The 19,172-nt window shown below is 56.8% G+C and overlaps 8 protein-coding genes across 8 annotated transcripts; 4 read left to right on the top strand and 4 right to left on the bottom strand.

Moving 5' to 3' along the window:
- Positions 1 to 671: 671 nt before the first annotated feature.
- INS49_002347 (uncharacterized protein) lies at positions 672 to 2,527 on the top strand (the record flags this gene model as incomplete). Its single annotated transcript, XM_043163160.1, has 4 exons — positions 672 to 743; positions 820 to 1,329; positions 1,497 to 2,241; positions 2,307 to 2,527. The coding sequence occupies 4 exons, from the start codon at positions 672 to 674 to the stop codon at positions 2,525 to 2,527; spliced, it is 1,548 nt and encodes a 515-aa protein (XP_043031666.1).
- Positions 2,528 to 2,902: 375 nt separating this feature from the next.
- Positions 2,903 to 3,436, bottom strand: INS49_002346 (uncharacterized protein; the record flags this gene model as incomplete). Its single annotated transcript, XM_043163159.1, has 1 exon — positions 2,903 to 3,436. One exon carries the CDS (start codon positions 3,434 to 3,436, stop codon positions 2,903 to 2,905), a length of 534 nt encoding a protein of 177 aa, XP_043031665.1.
- Positions 3,437 to 4,039: 603 nt separating this feature from the next.
- Positions 4,040 to 6,361, bottom strand: INS49_002345 (uncharacterized protein; the record flags this gene model as incomplete). Its single annotated transcript, XM_043163158.1, has 4 exons — positions 4,040 to 4,993; positions 5,046 to 5,074; positions 5,483 to 6,045; positions 6,231 to 6,361. The coding sequence occupies 4 exons, from the start codon at positions 6,359 to 6,361 to the stop codon at positions 4,040 to 4,042; spliced, it is 1,677 nt and encodes a 558-aa protein (XP_043031664.1).
- Positions 6,362 to 8,741: 2,380 nt separating this feature from the next.
- On the top strand, positions 8,742 to 10,865 carry INS49_002344 (uncharacterized protein; the record flags this gene model as incomplete). Its single annotated transcript, XM_043163157.1, has 5 exons — positions 8,742 to 8,789; positions 8,903 to 9,140; positions 9,227 to 9,417; positions 9,468 to 9,579; positions 9,631 to 10,865. 5 exons carry the CDS (start codon positions 8,742 to 8,744, stop codon positions 10,863 to 10,865), a joined length of 1,824 nt encoding a protein of 607 aa, XP_043031663.1.
- Positions 10,866 to 11,514: 649 nt separating this feature from the next.
- On the bottom strand, positions 11,515 to 12,762 carry INS49_002343 (uncharacterized protein; the record flags this gene model as incomplete). Its single annotated transcript, XM_043163156.1, has 1 exon — positions 11,515 to 12,762. One exon carries the CDS (start codon positions 12,760 to 12,762, stop codon positions 11,515 to 11,517), a length of 1,248 nt encoding a protein of 415 aa, XP_043031662.1.
- Positions 12,763 to 13,245: 483 nt separating this feature from the next.
- Positions 13,246 to 14,005, top strand: INS49_002342 (uncharacterized protein; the record flags this gene model as incomplete). Its single annotated transcript, XM_043163155.1, has 2 exons — positions 13,246 to 13,258; positions 13,350 to 14,005. 2 exons carry the CDS (start codon positions 13,246 to 13,248, stop codon positions 14,003 to 14,005), a joined length of 669 nt encoding a protein of 222 aa, XP_043031661.1.
- A 594-nt stretch (positions 14,006 to 14,599) lies between these two features.
- Positions 14,600 to 16,465, bottom strand: INS49_002341 (uncharacterized protein; the record flags this gene model as incomplete). The annotated part of the gene is made up of 1 exon (XM_043163154.1): positions 14,600 to 16,465. One exon carries the CDS (start codon positions 16,463 to 16,465, stop codon positions 14,600 to 14,602), a length of 1,866 nt encoding a protein of 621 aa, XP_043031660.1.
- A 1,825-nt stretch (positions 16,466 to 18,290) lies between these two features.
- INS49_002340 (uncharacterized protein) lies at positions 18,291 to 19,084 on the top strand (the record flags this gene model as incomplete). The annotated part of the gene is made up of 2 exons (XM_043163153.1): positions 18,291 to 18,754; positions 18,877 to 19,084. 2 exons carry the CDS (start codon positions 18,291 to 18,293, stop codon positions 19,082 to 19,084), a joined length of 672 nt encoding a protein of 223 aa, XP_043031659.1.
- Between the last annotated feature and the right edge of the window lie 88 nt (positions 19,085 to 19,172).

Here is a 19,172-nt window from a genome sequence, read left to right as displayed (position 1 = left end):
AAATTCAGAGCCGGGTCATGGTTCCATAAAAAGAACCAATGTGACTTGTCGACGTGTTTCCGGATATTGCGGAGTGTATCTAGGGAATGCATGTGGCTTTGACCACAGCGTTGACCACGGCGGGGACCGCATTCCTGTAAGCCCAACAAATACCGACACTTCACCAAGGCACATTGCAGATGAGCTTCACCAACCGGATCACTGGAAAGTCATTGTGGATGGCTGGACTGTGAGTTCCCACCGCTTCTGGCCTCGGTAACCATGTAGTGGTGGCCGATGGAGCATCGTTGGTCACGTCTTGACCATTGAGGTCGAGCACCCGGGACACCGGTCTGCAATAGCAATGAACGTCTGTCACTATCACCAGGATGCTTGCTTCTGGTCGTCCCTAATTTGGGAAAAGGAGCAGTGCGAAGAAATCACGCTATTTTCACCTTGTCTGCCCGAGGATTTACTTTTGCCAATGGCGAAGGGAGAGTGAATGTCCTGGCCGCTCCACAGAGAATCTACATTCACTTTGACGACTAGTTACTATAAATGGGCGGCGTCCTCACTCAACTGCTTCATGCTCGTCCACATTTCTCCTGCAATTGTCTCGTCTCTACAACAAGGCACTCTCTCTTGACACCTTCTGACAGCTTCATCGTCACACATCAGGCTCGTGATATACCATGGCGCCAATATTGGAGGCTTATTCCGGATACCTCACAGTATCACACATCTTACTTGCAGGAGCATCTCTTGTAAGCCTCTGTCTGCTCTATTTAGGTAGATTCTTCCATAGTGGACTGAGACTAACTCTAACGGCAACACTTATAGGCCATCATCCTACCCCTGGGCCAGTTCATCTACAACATCTTCTTCCACCCCCTCGCAAGCTTTCCGGGCCCCCTGCTATGGCGCGGCTCCAACATACCCAAGATGATATCGCAGGTCCGGGGCACCATCCACTTCCGCATGCTCGAGTTCCACCAGCAGTACGGCCCCGTGGTGCGCCTCGCCCCGGGGGAGCTGACCTACACCTCGGCCACGGCGGTCACGGAGATCTACGGCAGCCGCAGCGGCGGCAGGAAGCTCATGGGCCCGCAGTCCTCGCTCGGCGCCAACGAGAAGGCCATGTTCGGGGCGACCAGCTTCCTCTGGCTCGAGGACCACAAGGAGCACGCGCGCCACCGCAAGGTCGTGGGGCAGATGTTCTCCGAGTCGAGCCTCAGGGCGCAGGAGCCCCTGGTGCTCGGCTTCGCCACCCTGCTGATGCAGCGTCTCCGCGAGAGGGCCTCGAGGGGGGAGGTCGTTGACATGTGGGCCTGGTTCAACTTTTATACCTTTGTATGTGATCATTTCCTCCATCCCCATATCCTCATAAAAAAGTCTCAGAGGAGTACCGAGTGGCACCTGCTCAGAGACATCAACCAAGCTCTTATATTGAATCATAGTCCTGGGTACCCCTCGAGACAAATATCCAATATCTGCATATACTCACGATGACATAACAGGACATCATTGGTGACCTGGTATTCGGCGAATCTTTCGGCTGCGTGGAGCACGGCCGCTTCCACCCCTGGATCAGCTTCATCTTCTCCAACCTGACCAACATGATGTACGCGCAGATGATCACCACCATGGGCTACCTCGGCAGCTTCATCCAGGCGCTGGTGCCCAGGAGGATCATGGCCCAGGCGTTCGCGCACGCCCAGTCCACCCGCGATAAGGTCGACCGGCGGCTGGCGCGCAAGGACGTCCGGCCGGACCTCATCAGCGGCATCTGGCACAAGATCGGGGCGCCGGGGGGCATCTCCCTCGAGGAGCTGTACGCCGACTCCCAGATCATGATCACGGCGGGCAGCGAGACGAGCGCCACCCTCCTCGCCGTCACGGTGTACTACCTGATGCGCTGCCCGGACAAGTTCGCTGCGCTGGCGGGGGAGGTACGCGGTGCTTTTGCCTCTGAGGGGGAACTTGTTTTCTCCGCTGTCTCGCGGCTGCCGTACCTGAACGCCGTCGTGGAGGAGTCCCTGCGCATCCACCCGCCGCTGCCGGCTGGCATCAATCGCGTCGTCCCCGAGGGCGGGGCCATCATCGACGACCAGTTCGTTGCTGAGGGCACGGTGCTGCAGGTTCCTAGCTGGGCTGCTTTCCACCTCGAGGAGAACTTCGTGGACCCCTGGGAATACGTGCCGGAGAGGTGGCTTGGTGAGGCGTGTCCCGCTCGGTACGCAGATGAGAACCACGATGTGTTCAGTAAGTCACGACTTCACCCTGGTTTCACCTCGCGTTGAAGACTTACTAATCTGGATTACTTCAAGATCCGTTCAGCCTGGGCCAGAGATCATGCCTCGGGCGCTCTCTGGCGTACATGGAGACGAAAGTCTGTATCGCGAGGCTGGTCCTCAACTTCGACATGGAGCTGATGGAGGACAGCAAGGATTGGAACAAGCAGAAGGTGTTTCTGCTGTACGAGAAGAGGCCTCTGAATGTGAAGCTGACGGAGGTTACCAAGACTGAGAAGGATGGACTCGTGGCGTAATTCCTTCGATCGAGGGTTGGGAAAATTGTGACATACTGCTTGAGGAGGGAGGTAATCTGCATTTGGGGACCTTAGATAGTGAGGCACCAAGCTACTAGGTTCCACAGCCGTATCAATGAAAAATCTCGTCCTGTAATGCGCCGAATGCGTATGGACTATAATAAAAGAAGACAATTTTTATAGTCTGGGCCGACCAACAGCCCGACAGATAATCATCGTTCGACAAAAGCCCCCTGATCCCACATGAGAAGGAAGCCATAAAAGAATGACGCCGCGTAAATCAAGTTCCTTAAACTCCCACAAGTAAAAAGCCACTTCGTCATGATTCCCAACCCTGCAGCCACACCGTTGACACCGTAGACAGCCCTGGAGAGTTCAAACCGTAGCAGCCAGCCCCAGAATCCCAGCAACGGCAGTGACGATCCCCCGTGGCAGGTTCAGCATCCCCCAGTGGTCAACAAGCCACTTGGCGCTCTCCTCGCCCAGGGGCCCGACGCCCTTGTCCTCGGCCTCGACGCCCTCGACGGCCTTGAGCCCCCTCATCTCCTCCGCCTTGCGCATGATCTTCTTGTTGGTGGGGACGATGAAGAGCCCCGTGTACGGCATAACGCTCAGGCAGAGCAGACCCGCGCCGAGGTAGGCCTTGGCCTTGGTCGCGGCGGCAGACTGGTGGTGGTGGTAGGACAGGAATAGGTATGAGAGGCCGGAGAGGCTGCCCAGCGCGGGGAAGACCACCTTTGTGATGTTGTAGCTGTTGACCCATTGGCGCAGCATCAGGGGCGTGGGGGACTCTAGGAGGCGCGGCACTACGAGAAAAGAAAGCGCCAGGTTGCCGCCTGCGGTGAGGGTTGAGAGGAAGATGGATGCCGCCTCGGCGGTGCGGATTGCGGGCGATGATGGCTGAGACATGTTATTGTAGTTCTTCTAGTTGTCTCGTTAGGTGGATGAGAGAAACGATGACAAGGGTGCCAGCTTGGTTTGGACGAGGTTACACAGATAATGATCGATGCTCGGAGTGTGGAGAGTCGCAACGACGGCCGACGGACGTTTTTGAGGGGAACTTGCGATGAGGCACCGGATGGGGTGTCGTCAGCGATGCACCCAAGCATGTGCCAGTCCGAGCCACTTGGCGGGCCTTTCTGTCCCCACGGCCTCCTATACCATCAAGCGGCCAAATCGGACGCAAGCGCCTGTCCCCGTGCTGCCTTAAAACGGTGGACCATAATATACATTTACGGAGAAGGACGTGATGAAATGAGCACGCATGCTCAGAGTAGCGCAGCCGGCTTATGAGCCACCCCATCAATGAGATGCTCACTCAAGGCTGTGCAGAATCGATGAGGTACCGGTATTTGCGCTCACATATACCCTTCCAACTTTATTTTACCCTGTTAATTTATACATGGTATAATGTACATTGTACAGGCATTAGGCAGCACATGCGCCAACCACAACGAGTGGAGATAGCCTCACAGCCCCGTACCTATGTCACAGCCCAGATGTCCCGTCCACTCAGTCCTCCTTTTCAAACTTGAGATGGTATGTCCTCCACTCTTCCTCCGTGACCTTACCAGGCGCCCTCGCAACAGGCTCATCCCCCTTCTTGCTCTTAGGGAAGGCGATCACATCCCTCACGCTCCCCGTAAAGCTCAGCGTGGCGATGAACCTGTCCCATCCGAACGCGAAGCCGGCGTGCGGCGGGCACCCCGCCCTCAGCGCCTCCAGCAGGTGGCTAAAGTGGCTGATGCCCTCGTCGCTCATCTTGAGGACGTCCCGGAAGATGTACTCCTGCAGCGCGGCGATGTGGATACGGCGCGAGCCACCGCCGAGCTCCACCCCGTTGACGACGAGGTCGTAGTGATCCGCCTTGACCTTCAGCGGGTCAGTTGCCAGAAGGTCAAAGTCCTCGGGGTTCAGCGGCGCCGTGAAGGGGTGGTGCGTGGCTGAGAAGCCGCTGGCGCCGTGCTGGCCTTCTGCCGGGTCCGACGAGTCGGTGTTGGGCGTGAAGAGCGGGAAACCTGTCACCCAGAGGAACTTGAAGGAATTGTCTGGCGGGAGGAGCTCCTGCGCGACTGCCTCGGCGTAGATGTGCCTTCGAAGGTCGCCGAGGGCGGTGGAGCCGCCTTCGAAGGGCTTGTTGGGTCGGGCTTGGATGACAAGTACGTCTCCTTGCTCGAGGCCGGAAATGTGGGGGAGATCTGAGCTGCTGGCGTCCAGAACGGCCGAAGCTGCCTCATGGCCTAATGGGGACAGGCCAGAGAGAGGCTTGCTGGAATCGATGACGAGGGGAACAGGCTGGCCGTCAGGATTCTGGCGCAGAGGCTTGGGGAGGTTGTCCCAAACGGATTTGATGAAGTCCTTGGAGGGGCCGTCGAAGCGGAACACGCAAGCTTCGACGATAGGGTTCTCAAGGTCTGAGATCATGGACGTGAAGCTCTGTGGCAGTATGTGATCGATCTGTTGGATCTTGGTCATTGTCAGCGTGGCTACTCACACACCTTACGATGGAGGCACGGACCTTATTCGGTATCCTCAGGTCTGGTTTATCTGACCCGTGGAGAGACATGGCCTCATGATAAGTGATACGTGGGAACTCTCTTTCTATAGCAGGGTATTCATCGGCATCCGTGATACCATCTGACCTTGAAGCCGGGTACAAAGCTCCATTGACCTGGCGCGTTTGCCAATGTGTGCTCATGAAATAGTACACTTTCCTAACAAAGTGTTCGACGAGTTTCATCACATCCTCGCCTTTTGAGAATGACATCTCCAGATCGAGCTATTGTATCCCACTCACATTAATATACAACTTGAGCAGTAGGTCGTGACAAGGGGCATGGGGCATGGGGCATGGGACAGATAGAGGGAGGGAAATCTTTCTCACCTGTGTGAACTCGGGCTGTCTATCAGCGCGAAGGTCTTCGTCGCGGAAGCACCTGGCAAGCTGAAAGTAACCTCTGACACCTGCCGCCATGAGAACCTGCTTGTACTGTTGTGGACTTTGGGGTAGTGCATAGGCATAACCAGGTCGTCTTGTAGGGACCAGAAATTCTCTTGCACCTTCCGGTGTAGATTTGAAGAGGATCGGAGTCTCCACCTGGAGGAAACCTCGTTTCGTGAGGTATCTTTGGGCGATTTCCGTGACGGAATCGCGGAACGCGAGCCTTGTTTTGAGGGCCTCGTCGAATCTTAACTGTAGGTGCCGAGCGTGTGGTGGGAATTGAGCGCCTTCGGATATGATGATGTCCCGAGGAAAAGGGCTAAGTAGGTGAACATGTTGCAGAGTCAGCTCGTAATGGCCGATATTCTCGGGGAATTCGTGGCCGAATTCCCTTTCGACTCTCTTCATATCGCTGATAACACCAGTCAGGCTGACAGAGCTCCATGCTGGGACCTGTTTTAGAGCCTTGTGTAGTTGATGCTTTGGCGAGTCCTTCTCTTCCCACGAGGACTTGAATTGGAATGATGGCCCTCGGTCCACGATGAGATTGACAAAGCTCAGCTTCGATGAGATGTCTCTGCGTTTGGATATGAAACCATGGACAGTGACAGTCTGATTCGGCTGGAAGTTTAATGCTGGGGACTGGGCCGGGGCGTTGACTATTCAACAATCATGAGCAAGCGCCTCCGTCCCGGCCGGGCTATGGGTATATTACATACAATAATCCTTGAAGTCACGAAACTGCTCTGGAAGGCCCCCTACATCAGCCGGTACACCCTGACTAGGTGTGTCTGAATCTTTTGCATCATCGTGCAGGGTGCGGCGGTGACACCAAGGCAAGTTTTGCCCTTGTCGAGCCCAAGTTCGGGGGATGAGGCCAGCGGCAGCATCATTTGACTTGAGCCTGGCTGGAAGCAAAGCCGGGCTGAATTGTGTTCTGTAGGGCAGCCTCAGGTTCGAGAGACCTCTCGCCGAAGGCAACCGCATGGCAGATGTCTTGAGAAAACGGTGTGCATTGGTGGACGGTGGGAAAGCACCTCACGCTGAAGGTCATGAGAGAGGCATCTGCATGTTGATAGCGCGCTGACCTTGAAAGAACCAGAGGTACATCGCACATGTACCGGCGCGATGGGGTGACGGCCGGCTCCACTGGGCTGCCAATATGATTGGCTCAATAGGGAAACTGGGTGGGTCCTAGCCTGCTGGACCGGCCATATCTTGCAGCTCGCGTCTAGCACAGCTTTCTGAATTTTCTCTCTTCTTCTGCAAGAAGTTGATCCTTCCAATTCATAACAATGTGAGTTGCAACGCCGCAAACCCCGAGATTTCACATCCTTTAACAAGATTACTGACGGGCGACGCAGATGATGAAAGCCAGCGTGTTCCAGATGATCGAACCCGCCTCTTCGTTGCAGCCAAGGCTCTCCCCTCGTGGGCTCCAGGGCCTGGTTGTGACGAGAGGATTGGGTTCATGAAATAAGCGTTCGACACATGTTGACCTTGTTTATTCGGACGCCACACGGCATCTCTGACCCAAGTTTGAATTGGAATGGTTCCCATCGCACGATTGCGACTCCCCGCTACTGCCTGTTGGTGGCACTGGTGTTTAGACCAAGTGGTCGCTTCGATGTGCGCACACCAGTCCATGGTTTTGGTCGCGACCAATGCCAATGCATGTCCTTTTCCGTGACCAGTGTCGCGTGTACCGGGGCATGCGTTCAAATTCAGCATTGACACAAGCCGACGGGTTTTATACTCTCCGACTTGGTGCTCGTTATCGTTGGTGCTCGGTAGTTCTGAGACTTCAAACCCAACTTTCCCCCCTACTAGACATGGAAGATACTTTCGCAAGGTTCCATTCTGAGTTTGTGCCAGACAGCCAGGCGAACTTCACCTGACATCCGTTTCGACTTCGTGGTCACTTGGGCCGTGGGTAGTTTTACGGAGAGGCAAGCCGAATCCAAAATTCACAATACAATACAAATTGCTCAAAGACAGGAGAAAAGGATTTCCATTACCGTGCCTTGACAACGCCTTGATTCCCCCAGTGACAAGTCACCGACTGCTGAGGGGCTGTCCCTGCTTGTCATGGCGATGTTTCACGAAACAGACGGGCATGGCCTTTGGGCTGATGTTTGGACGCGACACTAAACCGCACTGGGCAGTAGCATACATCTGGAAACGGTGAGGTAGTGAGATTTGGCATCCGGCATCGACGGCGACATCGACATGGAATGGACGTCGCCCTTCCCGTAATGAGTCGGACACTGTACCCTTAAATCTGCTCGAGGTGACATGACGACAGCATCAATTGGATTTTCCGTGTAAGCTGTATTCCGCATCGGCATTCTGCTGATTCAATCATTGATCGTCGCGTCTGAAGTAACCGACCCACCTGTTCCTGACCCTGCGTCAATGATTGCCTGCTGCCCTGGGCGTCTGGGGCCGTTCAGCTCTCCGAGCCCAACCAGAAACGGCACCGCACCGCCCAGGGGGTCACCTAGCCAAACGTCGGTGCTGCCGTTAGCCCGGGTGCTCTGGTACCCAAGTGGTAGACTAGGTAGCGATGCTGCCCACTGTGCGACTATGTCCGTACTCCGACCCCCGTCCACCGCAAGCAAGCGCAGGTGGGAAGTCGTAACCTTGGACTCTGAGAGGGAGAGCCAAGAACCACCAGGTCGACCGACGCTACCTCAGAACTCGTCAACCTCATCCCTTTCCCGTCCAGCTGCTTCCACAGTACCACCGACTGTCGCACCTCCGGGGTAGTCGACCAAACATCTCGGACTGTGCTCCCGACCGTCTCACAGGCTGCCTGCCTTTGTTGTCCATCAGGCGACTCGTACATAATTATCCCTTTAGATTATACTCAAGATTCGCTTACACCCGCAGCTTGGGGCACCTTGCTTTGATCGCGCACCGCAGCCCCCGTTAATGCCATGGCCGCTCTCTGAACTGCATCGAAGATCACCTCTCACTCCGCCCCTTTTGTGGTGCTTGGCCTTCCGTGAATACCGACCGGCCGACCCATCGTCATTGTCATTGTCATTTTCGCAGGCCCCCCAGCCGCCGTCGCATCACTGAGGACGCCGCAGCTCCCTTCCCTCGGTTGCAGCCCATCTCAGCCCAGCCTGCTCCACCACCCGACAATCTCGCAGCCGACTAATCTCCGTACCTTATTGACGACCTGCCGCTGCACAACGTCCTCCCGAATTGCGCACTGCGTGCCCTGACTGCGTCTTACGTCTTCCACCAGCCCCCGAGAGCGTCAAGATGGCAAGCTCCTTCGAAAAGTCCGTCAAGGGCGCCACCAAGATCAAGGTCCGTCACCGCCTGCTGGCTCAGCAACACGATACGATACGACACGACCCGCCCTTGGTTTGATGAGCGCTGGACGGGGGCGACATCATCGCTAACAGTCCATTCCACTCTAGGCCGCGCCCCCAAAGACGAAATACATCGAGCACATCCTGATAGCAACTCACTCCGGAGAGGCTGGAGTTGGCGAGGTCTTCCGCGCGCTGCAGCACCGGCTGAGAGATTCAACATGGACCGTTGTCTTCAAGAGCTTGATTACTGTGCACCTGATGATTAGGGAGGGCTCGCCGGATGTAACGCTGGCTTATCTGTCAAAACATCGGAATATGTTGGCAGTGAGCATGTTCTCTGATGGTCGGTACACGCCCGCCTCGCGGATATTGGAACTCGCAGTCATGTCCCAAATTTCTTGTGACAAGTTACTGATCCATGGCCAACAGCCCAGACTCAGGGACGGAACATACGGCATTATTCCAACTACCTATCGGAACGAGCGCGTGCATATCGTGACACAAAGATCGACTGGGTGAGGGGCAGGGAGAGCCGCATGGATACGCTGTCCGTGGACAAGGGCCTGTTGAGGGAGACGGAGGCTATTCAGAACCAGCTCACGGCCCTCCTCAAATGCGATGTTTGTAGACCCATCCAACGTTCTGGAGTTTATGGCTGACAGGAGGCTAGGTCATGGACAACGAGCCGGAGAACGAAATAACAATTACGGTCTTCAGGCTGTTGGTGCTGGATCTGCTGGCCTTGTTCCAGGTGCTCAACCAGGCACTCATCAATATCCTAGGTAAGGTGTGCGAAGGCCGACGCTGTACCAACAACTAATTTTGGTGTCTAGGTCACTTCTTTGAGATGTCCAAGGTCGACGCGGAAAGAGCTATGGATATTTACCGCAATTTCACCAAACAGACGGACGTGGTCGTTCAGTACCTCGGCGTGGCCCGTCAATACGAGCACCACACAAGGGTCGAGGTCCCTAAGTTGAAGCACGCCCCCGTGAATCTCGGACGACAGCTGGAGGATTACCTCCACGACACCGATTTCGAGATCCACCGAAGGCAGTACTTGGCCGAGTTGGAGGCCAAGAAGGGCAGAGGAGGCTCAGGGGCGTCCAAACCGTTCTTCACGATGAAGAGCGAAACCGCTTCCAAACCAGCCTCCAACTCGCCGTTCCCCACGGCCAACGGATCGTCGTCTACGGAAAGCAAGCCACCGCCGGCTAAGAACCCGAATACCGACTTGATCGACTTCTTTGACTCGATAGAGCAGAACCAGACGCCGCTGGGCGCACAGCCCACCGCTCAGCCCGGTCAGATGGGCAACTCGCCTTGGGGACCGGAGACTGGCTTTCAGCAGCAACAACCCACAGGCTTCCAGAATGGCTTCGCACCACAGCAAACAGGGTTCCAGGCGACGAATCCTTTCCAACAGCACATGGGGAATTTCCAACCACAGCAACAAGCCCCTCCGCCACAGCTGCAGCCTTCTTTTACCGGCGCTGGCTTCGGTGGTTACACGCCCCAGCCTGCACAGCCTGGGTACCAGAACTCGTTGGCTCCTATACCGCAGGAGTCTGCGATTTCTTCGTTCCAGACGGGCGCATCAATGCCCAACCTTCTAGCACCCCAGCAAACCACCAATCCCTTCCGCCAATCCATGCTGACAGGGCAGCCGACTGGTATGAGCGCCCAGTCCGCACCTACGAGTCCGCCTACACTTCAGCCGCAACACACATCTACCAACCCATTCGCTCGCTCGGCTTCGGCAACTGGCAACCCGTCTCCGTTCCAATCTCCTCCGCCAGCCGCACCGTTGCAGCCCATGGCCACAGGGACCAATCCGTTTGCCAAGAACTTTGGCGCTGCTCAGCAACCGCAAAGACCAGCAACGAGCGCCGGTCTGGCACCTCAGCCGACGGGGACAACGAATCCGTTCCGGCAGTCGCAGTTTGTCAACCACAACACGGGCATGGGTTGGCAGCATAATCAACAGCCTATCGGCGGTGGCTTGGACAACCTCCAAACGATGCCGGTATTCCCCAGGCCAGCGCAACAGAGCCCCTGGCAGCAGTGATTAATAGTTACAACGTGTCCAAATTTTGACCAAGAAGCAATGCGATGAGAATCGAACGGAAAGCACTTTCGCCCATTGTGTCTTCGGTCTGTCTTGCAGTTCTGTGTTTGCAGAGCGTGGCGTTCAGGGCGGCTTAATAACGGACGGAGGGATGGGTCCTCAAAGGCTTTGGGAAGGGAAGTCGATGGATGGAGGCTGCGTATGTCAGGGGGCTGTTTAGGTTGAGGGTCTGGCTGATGTAGATATTGAAGTCCTGGGCCTGGTGCGTCCTCACGCAGCCGGCGCGGGTACGTTCAAGATTACATGCACTAAAGTTTAATGGACAATGTTGTCCGCAGAATTTCGTATCGGATTCTAGTGCTCTTGCCCCGTAGCCCATCCCCTCGAGCAATGTCTACTCCACTGCTCTGCACTATTCCTATCCGCGCCAAAAGCCGTGTGATGTACTTGGGTACCCCGAGAAACGGCTCTGACCACCCTGGTCTCAAGCCTGAACAAACGCCGTCGCTATGCAAATCTTTAAATCCACCCGTTAGTCATGATCAGATCGACTCTCCAAGCAATCCAGACATGTCCCGCAAGCCCCGCAGGACAGACGAGGCGCGCCACCGGTCATGTTGTGGGGCCGGCGCCTGGTTCTAGTATCTAGTCATCCACCTCCATCTTGATCGGCTGCTCGACCTTGACCACGTCCTCCCCTGGCCTCCTGCTTGACCTCGCGGTCCATCTCCAGCTTCACCTCGGTCCTCTCCCTCTTGACCGCCGTCCTCGCAGCCTCGTCGCCCACTCCGTCCGCCTGTGCGGCCAGGCCAGCACCCCCCGTAGCGACGTCCCCAAAGTCCAGTCCCAGCTTGCCGGTCTCCTTCTCGTCGTTGACGAACACAGCCATACCGGCAAAGGCCTCGAACATGGCCCGTGCGTAGTACTCCTGCAGGCTGTAGCCGCCCGCCGTGATCTTCTGGTCGTGCTTCGCGCTGTCGAGGAACGGGTTCTTGTAGTCCTTCTCGAGCGTGTACCGGGTGCTGCCGAGGTCCAGCTTGCCGAAGGGGTCGTAGGGGCCCGTGTCCGCGTCCCTCGCCGCGTCGCCCTTCTTCTTCAGGCCGCGGATGGACAAGCCGCCGGCAGCCGCGGCGGCGGCACGGCGCAGGGCGGCGGCCTCGGAGGCGGCAATCTCCTCCTTGCGGTGCTGGCCGCGGCGCTTGAGCATGACCTTTGTGGCCTGGCCCTGCGGGGCGCGCGCGAGGGTGTCGAGGTCCTCCTCGCGCTGCTTGATCTTGGCCAGGCGCTCCTCTTCCTCGGCCTGGGCGGCCTCAGCGCGGCGCTGGCGGGCGGCCTCCTTCTCGGCGGCGATCTGCCTGCGGGTGGACTCCTTCTGGCGCTCGCCCATGCGCTTGTTGCGCTCAATCTCGGCCTTGTGCTCGTCCTCCCACTGCAGCAGCTTCTCGTTGGCGGCGGCCTGGTCGGCGGGCCCGCCGTACACGAGGTCCATGGTCAGGGCCTCGACCATCTCCAGGTACTCGTTGTAGGAGGTCAGGTCCTCGAACTCGTCCTCGGTACGGTTGAAGACGGCGGCGACGCGACGGCGGATGTCGACCTCGCGCTCGACGGACAGGTCGGAGAATACGGGCTCGCGGAAGGCCTTCTTGCGCAGCGTCCTGTGGCAGCCGACGTAGGGGCACTGGTTGGGCCCGTTCTCGAACAGGCGGTCGACGCAGTTGTTGCAGAGCGGGTGATAGCACTCCGGGTTGATGAGGAAGCGCATCGACTTGTTCATGTACCGGAGGGTCTTGCAGATGGGGCACTGCTCCTCGCCGTCGGTATTGGTCAGGGCGATCGCTTGGATGGGGGCTGCCACGGGCCCGGCGCGGGCGACGGGCGCCCCTGGTTTGCGCGACATGGCGGGAGGTGGAGGATGCTCAGGGACTTGGTGGTGAGCAGTTCATCGGCGTTCGAGGTGCGACAGCCCTGAATAGGGTCAAAGTCGAGGAAGAAGACTGTAGTGAGGAGGTGTATGTTGGGCGGAGGAAGGTGGGACGTCGTGGTTGAGAAGGGCACGTCAAACAGATCTAAATGGATGATCCCGAGGACGTTCAGATCAACCCACATTTATTAACTACCTAGGTACGTACGTACCTGGACCGGGAGTACCTAGGTACCTGGCCACCTAAGCAGGGGTAAGCTTCCAGATGTTCGGGTGTGCCCTGGTGGGTGGGTGCCTGCAGGCGTTGGTTGCATGGCGCCGCTGGAGCTCCCCCAAAAAGCTGCCCCGCCATCCAGATCCAGGGCGGGCTGCTTCCGCCACCAGTCTTCTCCAGCTTCGACCAGCTTCCACGGCTCTGAAAAGTCTCGACACCAGACAGCTGACTGTATATCCCAAAAGATGGCAGACACCGGTATGGGCTCCAGATAATACAGCGGCTCACTGTCTTCGTAAACTATTTACAGGAGCCTTTCTCACCTACAAACAAGCTGACATCCTCGCAGAACCCACCGCCGCCGAACAAGCAGCCGCCCGCGCCAAGGAGCAGGCCGAGCAAGATGCCCTCCCCTACAAGTGGCAGCAGACCATTGGCGACGTAGATGTCACCATCACCGGTATTCCGGGCAACTTCAAGAGCAGGGACCTGGTCGTCGAGATCAAGAAGCAGAGCGTAAAAGCCGGCGTCAAGGGTCAAGAGCCCGTTATAAGTGTATGCTCCACACTATTCCCCCGCCCCCGGGACACCAACACGGCAGGAGTACCCAAGCTGCAGGCCAGAAACACTGACGCAAGCTTCACGCGGGCACAGGGCGACCTCCACCAGGCAATCCACGTCGACGAGAGCACGTGGACGCTCACCTCCGCGCCGGACGGGACCAAGACGGTCGAGATCCACCTGGACAAGGTCAACAAGATGGAGTGGTGGCCGCACGTGGTGACGGGGGCGCCCAAGATCGACGTCACCAAGATCACGCCCGAGTCGTCCAAGCTGTCGGACCTGGACGGCGAGACGCGGGGCATGGTCGAGAAGATGATGTACGACCAGCGCCAGAAGGAGGCCGGCAAGCCCACGAGCGACGAGCAGAAGAAGGCCGACATCCTCAAGAAGTTCCAGGCCGAGCACCCGGAGATGGACTTTAGCAATGCCAAGATCAACTAGGGCGGTTGTTGTGTTGCGGATGTGTGGAGAGAGACAGAGGAAAGCGCATGGGAGGTTGGAGTTGTATGATACCATTTTTTACGAGGCACGACTGGACATTACTCGGAGTACCACAAAATAAAAACAGGACCCAACGCATGGAGTACGTGTACTCAGGGACATACATATCATATTATCTTCCTTCTGAGCATGTGAGGTGGTGAAACGAAACGCCTAGACCACAAGGCAAAGCCGACGAAGGCCTCACAGGTCAGGGGTCAGATAAGCCCCTCGGGATTCAATATTGGAATGTTACCCATACCGAGCAAGCAGATGGGGAACTGCGAGCTCAACTGGTCATCGTGAGACGACCTGGGTTCCGTGTGTATCATTGCCTACAGGCAAGCAAGAAGCCCAGTAAGGAGTTTTGTGCTGGACATGGGGCTGATCTTCCAGTCTGTCGACGTGTTGGTATGTCTCTTGTGAGGAAGTCCTAGACAACGTAGCACAGAGTGGCAAGAAGCAATGAAGCCCGGACCATGTTAGAGAGTCGCAGAAACCCACAGCAAGCATGTTAGGTTGTTCATTATGGCCCCTACCGACCCGTGTCCGGCCTCACTGCCTCCCCAACCTGGCAGCCTTGAACCGGCTCACGCGCTTCCCTCCCGTCTCCTCGTCCTCGGGGTACTCGATGGCCTCCTCCTTCTCGGCCACGAAGCCGCCCTGCTTCTGCATCATCCGGTTGCGCATCCGGTGGTACTCGACAGCGGCCTCCTGGTGCAGCAGCGTCGCGTCGAACTCGTCCGGCTCCACGGCGCCCGAGGGCATGTCCCGCTCCACGATAGTCCCGGCGAGCGTCTTGCCGTCCGGTCCGGTTGGGGCGGTCCGTATCTCCTGGTCGAGGAAGCGCGCCGGGGCCTCAGCCGGGCCCTTGGTCCTGACTGGGAGCTGGGTTTCGGCTGGGCTGGAAGCTGGCTCCGTGGCTCGTGCCTTCTTGAACCGCGAGGCCTTCTTGGGTGCGCTTGCTGTTGGTGCTGCTGGCTGTGCGGCTGGGCTCCGCTCCACGATGGTGCTTCTCATGGGGTCGACGTACGGCTCCTTTGGCTCAGCCGGAGCCAGAGCTGGTGTGGCGTCTGCTTCGGGGGCTATATCCAGTGCGTTGGCGAACTTGACGCCTTTCTTCACGGGCTTCGGCTCTTGCGCATCCTCATTGCCGCCTTTCATTGATGACTTGGCGGGCTGGCTTGTGGGTGCTGGTTGACTTGAAGCCGCTGGTTGGATGGCGATACGTGCGATGCCCTCTTCCGGTATACTACCTGCGGCCTTGGCTTCTTCTTCCTCGTCGATTTGGCGGCTTGATTTTATGCCCAACCTCTCCTCAAGTTCCTGCATACGCTTCCTATACTTGTCATCGACGACACGAGATTTGGTCCGGCCATGCTCGTCCTCGTCCTCATCTTCGTCGTCTTCAAAACCGTCATCCTCGTCAAGGCTGTACTCGTCGTCGTCGAACTCTGACCCTGTGCCCTCATCGATTTCAAGCTCGGCAACGATGGGGGCAATGTCCGTCATGCCGTACCTGAGCATCTCCCGTCGGAGCTCAGCGTCGTCGTCTGACTCGCCTTCTGGTATCACTGGGTTCGAGATCGGTGCCTCTTGCTCCTTGGCTTGCCTCATGATTTGCTCCAGATGATCCCGCGTCCGGGATTGTTGGTCCCGGCCGTTGAGGTCGTGGCCTGGTTTTGTGTCTTCCGCAAAGGACACGCCCTTTTTCGCTGGAGGATCCGTAGAGTCGATTTCCATGATAGTTGATGCCGTCTCAGATTGTGGCCTGCCTTGTTTTTGTGCGTCCTCAATGCGGCCATTGTGCTCGTCCTTCATCGGTGTGTCCTCATCATCTGAGAGTTCTTCGACATCGGCCTGCACCCGCTCGTTCGTCTCAGGCAGATCCTTGACACCAGCCTTCTCCAGCGCCTCACGAATGGCCGAGGTTGAGTCGCCTGGCCTTTGCAGTCGGGACGCGGTGATGTTGTCATCGTCGTCAAGCTCCTCGATGATGTCCGTGATGGGCAGCCCCGAGTCCTCGTCCATAACGTCCGGGTTGACGACGATGTTGGCCTTTTCGTACTTCTCCTCCGCGGCCTGCAGCTGCTTCTCCAGTGTCTCCACATTTTTTGCGACATAGTCAATCCGCCGTGAAAGGATGTTGACGATTTGCGCCTTAGACTTCACCGTTTGCTCGCCGAAGATCTCCTTGACTTCCTTGACGTTGATGACTTGGCCCTCAAACTCGTCGCATATCCTATCCAGGTCCGCGCGGTCTGCAGGCCCGGATATGGCTTCGACCTCTTCCTTGAGTTCCTCGTAGTCGGCATCACACATGCGCCAGTGTGTGATGGCTTTACGAAGCTTCTCGACATTTTCTTCAAGCTGGCGGCGGTGCCGTTCCAGGTCAAGGAAGTGGTCTTTTACCGAAGCCATCTTGAGGAGTCAAGAGATGTCATGTGTGGAAGGACGGGGATGAAATGCAGTCAACAGTCGTGGAAAGAAAAAAGATGTTTCCGCAAGGTTCACTGAAAAAGGGGCTTATGTAATGATCGGCGCCTGCAGTTCAAGACCACCCCTGGAGACCGTACGACAACCCTGGGACGTCGATGCCCAGTTCACTCCACCCGCCATCCCGGTTTGGCAGTGTTCGGACGGTTCTGGCTTATCGCAACTCAAACAATCTCACTTCGCATCATTACATTCTCAAGCCAGTCCTTCCTTCTCTGATTCAACTCTCCTCCTACAGACTTATTCATAGGCTTTAAGCGATGCTTATCCCAGGCGTTCCCCGTTCGAACCTCGCTCGAACATCACAACGGCCATCGTGACTGTCGCCGCCCTCGTCCTCAGCTCGCCCAACATGATGCCCCTTGGCGTTGACAGCCATTGGAGACGCCTTCAATTCTATTAGCACTTCCATCGGCAGTTATATCAGTTGGTACTGATGCCCTTCCATTGTCAAACCCCCATGGCTTCTCACATAGGTCTTGGGTCGCTCTGGGAGTACCTACGTATAGCCATCGCCATCAGTATCAAAGATATTCCTCTCACCCTTGCGCCACACCTGGGTGCTTCTATATTTCTTGTGGCTTTCTGAAAGCGCGCGAATAAAGGGAGTAAATGGTCGCATTCCCGAGTTCACAGGCAGACCCAGTACATACGCAAGCCAGTCAAACAGAGTGCGGCCGGCCTGACCCGTGGAGAAAATGTGAGCAAGCCAAAGTCATGGGTGCGTCGGGCTTGCTGGAGCCGACGATGTGCAGCTCACAGGCCGCTCGCCATTCCTGACCGGGGAGCTCTTGCGTCGACAACAGCGAGCTTCTTCGGATCGTTCAGGACCTGGTGAACGTAAGCCACAGCCGACCGGGAAGATCGACGTCCAGCCTCAAGTTATGCTGTACTCAACTCAGCACCGACAGAAAATAAGACACGATGCCCATGACGCTCATGACATCAAGGCGATGGTGATGATTTTCGCAACATCTGTCTAGTGAATTGAGGGACCTATAGGCAGTCTCAGACCTTGCCTACAGAGCAGGGGCATCCAGGGGTTCTCATGATTTCCCCGACAAAGCTGCACCTTTTGACTCTTGATGTTTAATCTGGATCTTGAACTCAACACCTACCCGCAACGGTACCGCCCCAATGGAAAGCCAAGGGATCAATCAAGCTTCGCCGAGACTTCTGGCATTTCAACATAATACCACGGTGGTGGGTAGGCGGATCGCGGCGGGCCATTGGTATTCCTTGCGCTTATATGCTGCAGCTATAGACTGGCCTGAGCCGGCAACGATCAGCACACCCATATCGGCTTCTACATTAATTATCCACGCCAGATTGCCTATCACCAGTCCTTCCCCCTCAACCCAAACTCACTCTAGTAAACACCCCAATCTTTCGGGGCTCGTTGCAATCTCGAGAGGAACCTTCCAAAAACAGTCGAGGTCCCGTCTCAATACCACCATTGACCACCATCTACCGACATGGATCTTGTCAACCTTGCTCCTCATTGCCGGCTCCGAGAATCCCGTCGTCTGTCGTGAATAGATGATGGGCCAGGGGTCATTACCACTCGAGGAACAGCAAAGACGATCAGGACTCTTAGCTGATATAAAGTTATATCAAGCCTCCTGTCATCCCATGTTTCTTGGATTGACACTTTTGACATCAGTGATCAGACCTCTATCACCGAGTCTGGCTATCCTTTAATATCCAAGAACCTCCTGTCTACTCCCATTTGATCTTGCAAATCAACAAGATGTTGTCCTCGATCAAGTCCCTCACCTCGTTCTTCCTGCTCTCCCTCCTCGCCAGCCCGTCCTCCGCCGTGACATGGTACTTCCTAACATACTACCCGGCCAGCGGCGCCCAATTCACCGAGTTCTCCGGCTCCATGGTGGTGCCCACCCTCCCCAAGGCTGCCACCTACTACCTGTGGCCCGGCCTGCAGCCCACCGATAACACGGGCGTGTACCAGAACGTGCTGGACGGCAGGTCCGGGACGTGGTACTTCGGCTCCGGCTGGTGCTGCAGCAACCCGTCGCTGGCCTGGGGTTCCGGCTTCAACACCTACGCCGGCGAGACCAACACGTTCCGCAACGTTAGGGTCGACGGCACCAACTGGCAGTCGACCACCGTGCACGGCAGCACAGGCACGACCAAGACGGACACATTCCCGCTGAGCTCCAAGAGCTTCAACCAGGCCATATTTGCTATTGAGCTGTGAGTCCGTTCCCGTCCCTCTACACGCCTGATTGCATGCGGCGCAAGAATGAATCTCGGGGGCATGTGCGAGCCCGGGATAACGCGAAGTGGATGAGACTGACGGGCGTGTGGCCGCGCAGGTACGACGTCCCGTGGAACTTTGGCGCGCTCACCTTCAAGAACGTCAAGATCGTCGCGACGGGCAGCTCGAGCTCCTCGTGGTGCACGTCTAGCCCGAGCAACTACAACGGGGCGACGAAGTATACCATCACTGGCGCGAAGGCTTCCGTCTCGGGCACGACAGTGACCTGCACGATCGACTCTGTCGTCCTGTCGGGCCCGGCCTAATGTAATGGGTGAAGACTGCCTCACGTACTGTCTCATGCACACAGGCAGTTTCTTTGAATCCTTGCCAAATATATGTATTTGGGTATGA

This window comes from Diaporthe citri (genome assembly GCF_014595645.1).
Source record: "Diaporthe citri strain NFHF-8-4 chromosome Unknown scaffold_1, whole genome shotgun sequence".
Classification (NCBI taxonomy): Eukaryota; Fungi; Ascomycota; class Sordariomycetes; order Diaporthales; family Diaporthaceae; genus Diaporthe; species Diaporthe citri.
This window is presented reverse-complemented; position numbering and strand designations above follow the sequence as displayed.